The sequence below is a fragment of the Meriones unguiculatus genome, chromosome 3 (assembly GCF_030254825.1).
Source record: "Meriones unguiculatus strain TT.TT164.6M chromosome 3, Bangor_MerUng_6.1, whole genome shotgun sequence".
NCBI lineage: Eukaryota > Metazoa > Chordata > Mammalia > Rodentia > Muridae > Meriones > Meriones unguiculatus.
The window spans coordinates 84,143,960-84,156,400 of NC_083351.1; the positions used below are offsets into that span (position 1 = coordinate 84,143,960).

The 12,441-nt window shown below is 40.7% G+C and overlaps 1 protein-coding gene across 3 annotated transcripts in view; it reads left to right on the forward strand.

The window, feature by feature from the left end:
- Utrn (utrophin) overlaps window positions 1-12,441 on the forward strand; it is a 524,212-nt gene that overhangs the window by 121,299 nt on the left and 390,472 nt on the right. For all 3 annotated transcript variants that reach the window (XM_060380271.1, XM_060380270.1, XM_060380269.1), the window contains 6 exons: window positions 3,590-3,682; window positions 5,174-5,251; window positions 5,596-5,688; window positions 8,002-8,174; window positions 10,858-10,973; window positions 11,985-12,145. In XM_060380271.1, coding sequence (XP_060236254.1) covers window positions 3,590-3,682; window positions 5,174-5,251; window positions 5,596-5,688; window positions 8,002-8,174; window positions 10,858-10,973; window positions 11,985-12,145 — 714 coding nt within the window. The remainder of the gene's footprint in view (window positions 1-3,589; window positions 3,683-5,173; window positions 5,252-5,595; window positions 5,689-8,001; window positions 8,175-10,857; window positions 10,974-11,984; window positions 12,146-12,441) is intronic.

Consider the following 12,441-nt stretch of genomic DNA (forward strand, 5'->3'; position numbering starts at 1 on the left):
GCACTTGGGAGAGTGGGTCCCGTGCCCTATCCACAGAGAGAGTTCTAGGCTAGCCAAGGCTTCAGAACGAGGCTTTCTCTCAAAATGAGACAAAACAAAGAAAAATGAAAACAACTCCACAAAAAAACTACAAAAGAAGAACCTGCTTTGTAGTGCTTTAATACTTCAAGAAGCTCATTACCATCTTTCTGAAAGGTGGTGGAAGAGTGGACAGTGTATCAAAGAGCAAGAACTAGTCTCATGTAGATTATTTTAATATCTTTATCATTTTAATTATAGGAAGGGGTGGAGACTAGAATGATGACAGAATACTTGTCTGTTCTTGGGGGAGGTGTGTTAGTGTTGGGGGACTGGATCTAGGAACCCAGCAGCTCAGCAGAGCACAGAAGCACATTTTAAAAACAAAAAACTTTTTATTGATTCTTTTTGAGTTTCACGTCAAGCACTGCAGTCCTGTTCATCTCCTATCTGCCTTTTGCCCTTGCAACCTCACCCCCAAAATAAAAATCACACAAACACCACTGCCAACAACAAAATCCAAAGCATAGGAAACATCTTGTCGACAAGCTGTAGTGTGTCATGGTGTGTCCTACTCCTCTCTCTGCACATCTTCACTTGGAAGTGTTCATTACAACAAGTCATTGGTCTGTTTGAGGCTCTGGTTCCTGTGACACCATTGATATTGGATCCTCACAAGGACTCGTCCTGGTTATCTTGTTGGTGCCCTGTGTCATGGAGATCCTCCAGCTTTGGATCAGCAGGACTGGACCTTTCACACGTCTCAACCATTCAAAGATGATATAGATTTTGGGATAGGCCAACTCAGAGCCTTGGATCTGGGCCTGGGTGGTAGCTGAGCTGGTCAGCATGCTGGCTTTCTCTTATTAGCACCAATAGAGTGAGCTCTTCAGTACTGATCTGGCTAGGCCACCCAATGCCACCATCAGCAGGAGGCAAGGTCATTTTTCATGTCCTCAAGGCAGGCTCACCAGCATCCTTGCCTCCAGAGCCAGTTCCATTGTGTTGCCCAGTGAGGGCACGGGACCCACTCTCCCAAGTGCTGCAGCCTTGACGGCTGGCTGGTTGGGTTCTGCCCTCACACCCTCAGAGCTGGCACTCCCATTCCTTTTCCATCAGGGCCAGCTCCACTGTGTTGCCCAGATAAGGTGCAGGGCCTGCTCTTATGAGTGCTACATCAGAGTACAGCTGGTGAGAGGCAGGGCTAGCTCTCCAACTCCATGTCTCCAGGGCCAGCTCCCTGTCTCTCGCTTCCTCAGGTAGTAAATGGGGGGTAAGGGGGAAGCGATCACCCCTGCACCCATGTCACCTTAAGGCAGAGTAGTGGCGAATGGGGGAGTCAGCTTCCCCCCACTCTTGCCCTTGGGGCTGGCTCACCTGCACCATCTCAAACAGGGCCAGCTTCAGTGCAGAAGCACATTTTAATTAAGGATGTCATGCATATATTTCAAGCTACAGATTTGGATAAGTTCCTTGCAGGAGTCCAGGCACTCTCTCACTCTGTCCAGGGGACCCCTATCACCTTCCTCATCTAAAAGGTGCTAATGACACTTTTTAGAAATCTTAGTTTGCAGTGGAGCCTTCATGGCTGCTGTGCTATTGCCACACAGGTATGCTCTTGTGACCTATGGGAATTGTTTATGAATAGGAAAGGTTCCCACAGTTTCCCATCATTTCTGTGAATTTGGATCTGAGAAGAAGTTCTATAAGTCCTCTCAGATATTGTTGAAATGTTATGGTTCTGGTTCTTTAAGATTTATTTTATGTGTTTGAATGTTTTGCCCACATGAATGTATGTACACTGTGTGTGCCTGCTGCTTGAAGAGGCTGGAAGAGGGTGTTGGGGTCCCTGGAAACTGGAGTTATGTATGGCTGTGTGTCACCATGTAGGTGCTGGGAATTGAACCTAGGTCCTCTGCAGGAACAACAAGGGATCTTAATTTCCGAGCCACTCACCAGCCTCAGCAGTACTTTTTATAACAATAGAAAATAGGTTTTGCTTGCGGTATAACTGATAATATTGATGGATTAACCATTTGAGTTTTTAACAAACAAGTTATTTAAAAACAACGTAGCATGGCTAAAGTTTGTGGCTAGTACAAAAGGACATTCATAGACATCCATACTTATTTCTGATATGAAGAAATACTTGCATTTATTTAATTTTATAGTAAGCTTTTCTACATATATATTTTTTTACTTTGGAAAATGAATGTTAGTTGGTGGAGACCACTTTGATAACTCATCCTGTTTCATAGACTTTACTTGATGTCTTTGTCTCTTTGCTGCATAAGACCTGAGAGAGAATTTGAGTTCGTTGGTGGCTGAACTGTCTGTCCTCTGGGAGGTGAGAGCAGGCTAAGAAGGGGAGCCTTGAAGACAGGCAGTTAAAGGCTTGTCTGCCCTTTGCTTGGTTGATAGTTAGGAAGTCTTCAGCCTGAAGTAGTCCTTCTAGAAGGTGGCTTTTGTGTTCTGCTAATCTGCTTGTTAATCGTTAGGGAGATTATCTATATGTCTCCATTGAAGTGGCAGTGTGGAGAGCCAGCTATATTTCAGAGATGGGGCCCAGCTTGTTCTTCACTGTTCTGCGGTGGGTCACACTTTCCCTCTTAGAGCCTAGGAACTTTTAAGACACATTCTAAGAATCCTTAACTGATTGTACACAATAGTTACTTAAAAATGAGTAAGGAGTCAGCAGGTGGGGGAAACAGGAAATGCAGAGTTTCAGGTTCCTATCTGTTTTCATCTCAAATTTAGAATCTTGCTTCATATGGAAGGTGTTTTTTTTTTTTTTTTCCAGTGAGAAGTAAAAGTAGTTCTTTTTTGTTGTTTTTTTAAATTTTCTATTTTATTTTATTTTATTTTTTAATAGTTTTTGATTATGAGATATCTATTACTGGCAGGAAGGACTTTCAGCTTTGTATATTCATATAAAAATCTGTAATAGATAAAAGACCATTACATACAAGGCATGCTGTATGATTTTTAATTTTCACGTAACATTATACTTTTTGATAGTTAAAATAGCTGGTGGCTTAAGGGAGGTTAGATAACTGAGCTAGTCTCATTAGGTAGTTCTTAAGTCAAACTGGGTTTGAAAGCGAGGCTCCTGATTTTATGGACAGGAATCCCTTGTTTTAAAATCTTCATCTTCCACAGGGAGGCCAGATAACTGATGGAATATATTAGTGTTTCCCTGTGCATTTATCAGGGGGGTTGATGCTATTTGCCTATATTAGGTGCTTTGTAAGTCAGTCTGGAATAGGATTGGACATGGCCAATAGTACTTTAAACGTTAAGAACTGTGGATTTTTTTTGTTTTGTTTTTAATTTGCGTTACATCTATATGTTTATTAGCACACACATGCACACTCACACTCCTGTTATGATGCACCTGTGGGGGTGAGTTTTTAGCTTGCAGGAGTTCTCTCTTTTCACTGTGTGTCCTGGGATTGAACCCAGGGCATTGTGGCCAGCAGTAGGTACGTTTACCCTTTGAACCATCTCACTAGCCCCAGTATGGAATTTCCGATTCCTAAGTCACCCTTAATTTTTGTCTTCATTATTGCAGAGTGGGAAACCACCTATCAGTGATATGTTCTCAGATCTCAAAGATGGGAGAAAGCTCTTGGATCTTCTAGAAGGCCTCACAGGAACTTCATTGGTAAGAGGACATCTCTGATTGTTTTTCTTAGTGTCATGCTTACCTCAGGCTGGTCTCAGACTGTGTGGCCGAGGATGACCTTCTGCTCCATCTGTCTCTCCTTCCAAGTACTGGGATTGTGTATGCCACCACACCAGGTCTGTATAGTGTTGAGGTTTGAACCCGGGGCTCCATGCATGCTGGGCAAGCACTCTACCACTTGAGCTATGTCTCAAGCCTGTAAGAGAGGACATCTTTGAGAATGAGGCTGATGGAGCATCTCTGGTCATTACTGAGATTTGAAGACTCGCTGTGCAGGCAGACTGAAAGGGGAACTTCATATACAATGCTTTAACTGATGCGTGGGTAGCGTAGTGCATAGGTTCTCTTGAGGCTCTATCTTCATCAAATACAACATTGCCTCAAACTGTTTATCGCCCTGAGACTGCCTGGTCTGGAGATGTAAAGGAGATGATGTTTTGAATGGTGAGAATGCAGGCTCAGCCATATTTAAATGTATTGAGTAAGCAAGAAATAGTTGTTCATACTTTACTATTTCTACTCAGGGTTTCAGCATTACTCCTTCCCCTCCCTCTCTCTCTCTCTCCCTCCCTCCCTCCCTCCCTCCCTCCGTCCCTCCCTCCCTCCCTCCCTCCGTCCCTCCCTCCCTCCCTCCCTCCCTCCCTCCCTCCCTCCCTCCCTCCCTCCCTTCCTTCCTTCCTTCCTTCCTTCCTTTTTTTCATTACACCCAAATCTGTTACTGTATGTGTAAGGCTCTCTGTCCTCACATGGACATAACTACTTGTGAAGATGTCTTTTTTGGCTTCAGCCTTTTGTATAGTGACAGTGTTTCTATAAAGTCATAGAGAGGTGTTTTGTTGAATATGAGATTTCCCCCGTCCCCCTGCTGGCTGTAGCCTGAGCGTTGCACCCTCTGTCTGCTTTCCTAATGGAGGCTGGGAACTTTCAGGAGAAAGCTGGTATTTCTCAATGAGATTCCCTGGCTAGTGAAGTAGAAGGAAGCTGCCTAACCTGTCATGTCTAGGTGGGGACTCTTTCCATGTGGCCTGGAGTATGGGGCAATGTCTCCTTGCTCTATTGTTCCTACCTGGGCAGGAGAAAGCAGGCACAACTTCTCTGCTACTTTGCTGTCTCTAGAGAAGCTCAGATAGACGAAGCTTTGTCTGACAGAATTGATCTCAAATCAATTCTGGCTGTTAGAGTAACTAGGACAATGTTGAGCATGCCAAATTCTCGCCCTGTCCTGAGTTCTTTCACTGTCTCACATGGGACAGGAAACTGCCATGCCTGTTAGGGCATGATGATTTCAGTGGACATACAGGTGAGTGAGCCAATACTTCAAGATGTTCTTAGTGAATTTGCATCCTGTGGTACCCAAGCTGGTGACCTGTATGTTGACTTGCTCTTCTGCTTTTGTTTCTGTGTCAAAGTTTGCCAGCATATGAAGGGACTCGGGATCTTACTTACTTTTTTTTTGTTTTGTTTTTCCAGCCAAAAGAACGTGGTTCCACCAGGGTACATGCCTTAAATAATGTGAACCGAGTGCTGCAGGTTTTGCATCAGAACAATGTAAGCATTGTTTGGGGTTCTCTGCTGCTGTGGGCATTACTTACCCTGAAGCGTTCTGCTTACTGTGTACATAGACATGAGCTGATACTTGGAAATCTTTTCTTGTGGTGGAAGTTTTGAACCTGTTGTGTGAATGATGGATAAGTCACATGACTTTTCTGATGCTTTCATTGATCTGCCTTATAAATAATACATTTTTAAGCGTTACCTTGATCCAATTCCTAAAATGAAATTTCTAGCCTCATTTATATTGCTGCACAAATGCACTAAATAAAAAATCTGGAGTTCTGTGGAGACATTGTTCTAAGAGTCTATTTGTTATTTTTATTATTTTGTTTTGACAGGTGGAATTGGTGAATATCGGGGGTACTGACATCGTGGATGGAAATCACAAGCTGACTTTGGGATTACTATGGAGCATCATTCTGCACTGGCAGGTAGGGGATGTCCCAGTCACCTTGCAATAGATCTTGAAAATGTATTGTTTCTCTATTTGTTCTCTACAGCTGTCAAATCAAAGTTCCACACACTGCTTGGCTGGCACAGGAGGTGTTTGTTTCCTCAAAATTCTGATGTCTTCAAGTCCAAAGTCCAGTTGCCAGCATGGTTGATTGTTTGCGGTGGTTGTGGGGTGTTATCTGGTCCTTGTCTCTTCCTAACTGCCAGTTTGCTGGAAAACAGGTGTGCTGGCTTATGGAAGCTTAGCTGTGGTGTTCGTGATGCACACCCTGTCTCTGTGTCTGTGTCCAGGCTTCCTTTTGTTTTTTGGTAAGGACACCAGTCATACTGTGTTTAAAGGCCACCCTCATCCAGGACGGCTTCATCGTAAGTAGTTCTGTGAACAGTGGTCCTCCTTCAAGAAGAGCCCGTATATAGGTGCTGGTGATACAGTTTTATAGTCTGAATTTCCAGAGAGCACAGTCTAACTTATAGTAATCCCCAATGGACGATGTTAGCAGCCTGATGTAAATTTTTGGCAGAGGAGAAAAAGGTGTCTCATATTTAATTTAGAAAATTGCCTTACTTTCACAGTTACTAGAGGCTGTAGGGATAGTCTGAGGAATTTCCAAATACCTTTCATCCAGACTCCTCAACTGTTAGCAGTTGCTTGTGTTTCCCTAGCTCACTCTGGGTTTCTTGCTGTCTGAATACTTCGCATACCCTTTCCTCTATAAAGCACCAAAGTATACTTTCCAAACTTTTGTCTAAAAACACAGACTTTTTATTAAATACAATGAACTCTGCTCTGTAGCCATAATGCCATTAAAATAAAAATATAAAATATGTAATATTACCATTTGTTACTGTATTATTGCAATTATTAAATACCAAATGGTAGACAGTTATTAATGCTGGAAGATGACTTTAAGATAATGCAGTTATTTGTAGGTCTCATAGAGCTTTGACTAACTAAGTAGTATCCTGCTGGAGAGTGTAGCTCAGTGATGCAGTGCTTGACAATATGCATGAGGGCCTAGGCACAGTCTCCAACCAGCAGTGGTGTAGAGAGTAGAGGGACGGGACAATAAACCAGGCAAACAGTAGCGTAAAAACACAAGTGATGTGCATAGTTTTTCTCTCCTGTTTCTCTTTAACCTGGAGTGCTGAGTTTTTCTTTGCATTTCATAGTATTGATGATTTTGAAGAACACTGAACTGTTTCTTTGTAGAATAGAATGTCCTGGGAGTGACTGTTGACCAGTGGGACAGATTCAGGTTATTTATTTGGTAGTTTTTGCAGTGAGTGTGGAGGTTTCCTGGTCACTGTGTCAGGGTTATGTGCTGTCCGTTAGCTCTTTCTCTGGCCAGGTTTGCTTAGGTTGAGGTAATAGTTCCAAGTTTAATAATTAGTAATTTGACTGCCCCTTGTTATTAAGTAGTATCTTTTTGGGATGTACTTAATGACAGTATAAATGTTCAGTACATGTCCACTTTATCCATTTGTTTTAGCAGCCATTCATTATTATTTCCAAGTTCTACTCGAAATCATTTCAAGTGATTTTTAGGGCAGTAGGGTTTTTATACATCATCTTAGTTCTACGTCCTAAATAATACTTGCAAGTTTTAATTACCGTGAACATTCCTTTCTTTGCTATGAAAAAGTCGCATTTTAATACCTCTTATTTGCAAGGGCTTTTTCATAAAAACTAAAAACAAATTTTATTTTATAAGAACAGAAATGCTTTATTGACTCCAAAATCAAAGAATTAAGTAATTTTTACTGTTAGCAATAACAGTCATACTGAAGAAATAACATTTTGTTATTATCCTTAAGTAATAAATATACATATACATATATAAGGAAGACCTCAAAATGATGGTGACATATCAAAAGGGTCACTAGCCAATGTCAGGGATTGGAGCGAGCCAAATGTGCTACATCAAGATGAATAATATTAGTAAAAGATAATAAAACTATCTAGTCGTCCTTATTTCATCCATTGGTGAACAGGCAGGTGGATGGATGGATGATAGACTGATCAAAAATGTTCTTTGGTATAAATAAAGAGCTAGCTAATAAATGTAGACATGAGAGATTTCCTGTTTGCCAGGCATCTTAATGATTTAGATAATCATGAATAGCTGCTAAAACAAATGGAGAAAGTTGCTCATATAACTGCATTCAATTCGTGTAATTCAAACTGTCAATTACATGCTCCATAATTTTGATTGGTCTAATGTTTCTTATCCAAGATCTTCACTGAAGTAAATGTTACATTATAAACAGGTGTGGTTTTTTTCCTCCCACAGGTGAAAGATGTCATGAAAGATATCATGTCCGACTTGCAGCAGACCAACAGCGAGAAGATTCTGCTGAGCTGGGTGCGGCAGACCACCAGGCCGTACAGCCAAGTCAATGTCCTCAACTTCACCACCAGCTGGACTGATGGACTTGCCTTCAATGCCGTGCTCCACCGGCACAAGTGAGATGCTTTTTGGCCTGCAAATCTGTACCTCATTTGTGTCATTTTTCTACTTCTCTTTCCCACAGTCCCTTCCTCCGTCTCTGCTGCCTGTATTGCTCATGTTCTGTAAAGCATTAAGGAAAGCAATGCAGTAAGAGATCAACCACTGGGTATTTCTTTAGGACTTCAGGGATACAGAGCAAACCCCATGATTTCTCCTACACATTTATAAATTAAAAATTAAGATAATTGACATAGTTCATTCCCACTCATCCAGCCCTATCCAGTAATATATACAAAGACTTGTGTGTAGCTTTTGTTCTTACAGCAGAAGGAAAACTCTGTTTATTGTGTTACCCACATTTACGAAGAACTACACAATTTTCTTATGAAGCCTCATAAACATGATTCTAAATTGTGTCTAGGAATACAACACAAAAATAGTCTTTACAACCCAGAAGAATAAGTGAAGCGAAATAACTTTCTAATAAGAAGTCAAGACTATATATGAATGCAACGCTGTAAAATGTAATGGAATAGTAAGAGGTTGTATGTGAACGTGCCAGCATTTGACTGTGCTGGAGCTATGAGAGTGATCCTTCATATGTTTCATCCTGCGAGTGTTAAGAGCTGAGGAAGAGCTCTCTTGTATAGACTGGCCTGATAATCAGTTGAGCTATTTAAATAGTTACTGCAAATTAACATGGGATATAGCACAGTTGGTTAACCATGTGTAAATATGTGCCTTGCCACACCATACTCCCAAATAAATTCTGCATGCATCAAAGATTAAATGCCAAAGGCAGGCAAAATGTATTATGTTTTGTTGCTATTATGAATTATTAATTTTCCTCATTTAATTCCCTGAATGTTCTTGCCTGATATCTACAAATGAAGTACACTTTTCTATTACTTCCGATATCTTAGTAACTTTTTCTTTGTACAATATAGGTTTGGGTTACTTTGTTTCCTACTTTATTCATTTTTTTTTTTTAATCTTGCTGGTGGATTGCTAGGTGGGGAAGTGCTCATGGCTAACTTTAGAATACATATAAAATATGATATCCTTTCCCCTTCGTCTTCCTTTTTAGAAAATTCTTCATTGGATCTGGTTCTTCATGTAATTTTATTGATTTAAATTAATGACAATGTGAAGAATGTTCTGCTCTTGATAACAAAGGCAGTACTTTTAATATTTTTCCATAAGACTGATGTTTGCTATAGCTTATTTTTGGCATTTTGAACTTGTTATTGGGTTAAAGATTCTTTCCCTCTCCTCCATCTCTCATTCTTCTTTTATCGTCTTGAGGATGTTGCCTGGTACTGTTAACTGTTGAGCTTATCTAGTAACTTTTACTTTTATTAGCTCATTGATTCAACATATATATGTAAAGTGGCTTCTTGTACTAGACAGAAGGATATAGTATGAACAAAACAGAAAAACATCTCAGTTCCTTCCAATTAAAGACAGAGATTAACAACAACAACAAAAAATGTGAATTGTAGCTAGGCATGGAGGTGCACACATGATCCCACAACTTAGGAAGTAGAATGGTCAGGGACTCAGAGTCATCTCAGCTACGTAACTGTTTTGAGGCCAGCATGGGCGACATGTTGAAGACTGTGTTGCAGAAAAAGTGGGGGTGGGGCTATGAAAATGTAAATTGTATAGTGTATAAAAATGGTGGGCATGATAAAGAGATATACAATAGGTAAGAGGGAAGAGGAATCAGGCATGTGAGAGGTTAGTGGCTGCAGTGGCTGAGTGACAGGGGAAGTGGCAGAAATGGCAATGGGAGGCTAGTCTCAGGGTGCATCTAAGACCAAGAAATAGAGTGCAAAGAACAGGAACAACTTTCCCATCTGTCAAGCCACTGAGACTGTCCACATTGTGAGAATGGAAGATGGGACAATTACAGCTGGAATTTCTGGCTGTCACTTTAGCCTTTTGGTGTGTCGAGGCACCAAGTCAGAGCTCTCTCTGCAGCCCATGCTGGCCTGTAGATGAGGCCAGCTTCTAATGTGATCCTCTTGTCTTAGCTCCCTGAGTGCTGTGATTACAGGTGAGCACCTCTCAGCCCAGATGTCCTAGCTGTAGAATTTAGTCCACTAACATCACTGATTGTGACAATTCATATGTTTAGGTTAATTGTTTTAAAGATTTTATTTATTTATTACTTATGCAATGTGTGTTAGCATGTACACCTGCATGTCAGAGGAGGGAACCAGATTTCATGTTTAGATGGTTGTGAGCCACCACGTGGTTGCTGGGAATTGAACTCAGGACCTTTGGAAGAGCAGCCAGTACTTTTAACCTCTGAGCCATCCCTCTAGCCCCGTTTAGGTTCATCTTTACCACCCTATTTAAACTTATTTCTCCTACTGTTTCTCAATCATTTTCTTTTCCTCTCTTCTCTGTATTGATAGGTCTCTATACTCATATTTAACTATCTGGGAAATACTTTATGCTTAGCTCCTCCAAGAACCTGAGGGTGTCTTACTTATCACCATCATGTCTGTTAATAACTTGCAAATTATATATGCATTTTATAAACTTTTGAGACGGAAAAGGTACAATTTAAAATAGCATTCACAAGTCAAAAAAAAAATCAAAGTTTGAAATGTAATGAAGTGTGACACTGTCTGTATCATTTCCCTTATATTTTGCCTTCACTGAATTTTGTTTGTGTGCTGATTTCAGACCTGATCTCTTCAGTTGGGATAGAGTGGTCAAAATGTCCCCAATTGAGAGACTGGAACATGCCTTTAGCAAGGCCCATACTTACTTGGGAATTGAAAAGCTGTTAGACCCTGAAGGTAAGGTTGGGAATGTGATTCTGCTGAATAATTTTGTTATATAAAAACTTGATTTTGCTTTGTAATTTTTGAACCTTGAGGAGCTATGTTGTTTTTCTTTTCAGAATACATTATGACAGCTAAGGAATCATATTTTTAAATATGTACCATAATTGTATTTTTTGTGTTTATTTGCTTACTTTTATGTGTGTAGTATGTGTATGTGTTGTGAATGAGTGCTGTGGGTGTGTGCACATGTGTGTGCACCAGAGGAGGAAGCCGACTGTCTTTCTCTACCACTTACCACCTTGTCTTTTAAGTCAGGGACCCTGTCACCTAGGCTGGCTGGCCAATGAGCTCCCAGGATTCAACTCCCACCTCCCATAAACCATTTTACTACAGAGAAGTCAATGGTTGTTTTGTACTTAACAATGTTCAGGATCCCTTAGGCAGAGGGTTAGATATTTCAGTGGATAATAGTTAATTTGTATCAAGCAGGATTGAAAAATTCTAGGAATATCTACTTGTTAGACAAACAATTCAGCGTTGGTTTAGTTTCTTAAAATCCATGTGCATGTGAGCATTTGTGTAGGTCTGAAGACTATAGTTGCAACTTTAGGCTTGAATTCTGATCACACTATGGTATGAATGAAGCCTGTGTCATATTTTAAATGGTAACTTGTGTAGCCTGCCTTTGAGCCTTGAGACTTTTTTTTTTTTTCTGTCTTGAAGGCAAGGTCTTAGTATGTAGCCCAGGCAGTCTTCAAACTCATGAACCGAACTTCCTGCCTCAGTTCCTTAAGAGCTAGGATAGCAGGTATGTATCATCATGCCTGGCTTATGGAAGGCTTAAGAATTAGATAAATCTTTACCTTGTCTCATATTTTGTGATCTGAAGTAGCAATTTACTGGGACAATTATGGAGATTATAGATGAGGCACTGTGTCTGGGAACAAAGACAGTTACTTTTTACCTAATGTTGAGCAGTTCTCATATTTTCCACATCTGAGTGATCCTTTCTTCTACTTTTAGATGTTGCTGTGCAGCTTCCTGACAAGAAATCCATAATTATGTATTTAACGTCTCTGTTTGAGGTGCTTCCTCAGCAAGTCACGATAGATGCCATCCGAGAGGTGGAGACGCTCCCAAGGAAATATAAGAAAGAATGTGAAGAGGGAGAAATTAACATACAGGTGCTGGCCCATTTTTCTTGGAACTTTTGACTTGGGTTTGCTCTCTCATGCATGTGTGTGCAAGAGGAGGAAGTCAAATGTCTTTCTCTGCCACTTTCCACCTTGTCTTTTAAGACATGGGCTCTGTCAGCTGGGCTGGCTGGGGTCAAACCTGTGTAGGGTATTTTCTCTTTCTTTCTTTCTTTCTTTCTTTTCTTTCTTTCTTTCTTTCTTTCTTTCTTTCTTTCTTCTCTCTTCTTTCTTTCTCTTCCTTTCTTCCTTTCTTGCTTTCTCCTTCCTTCCTTCCTTCCTTCCTT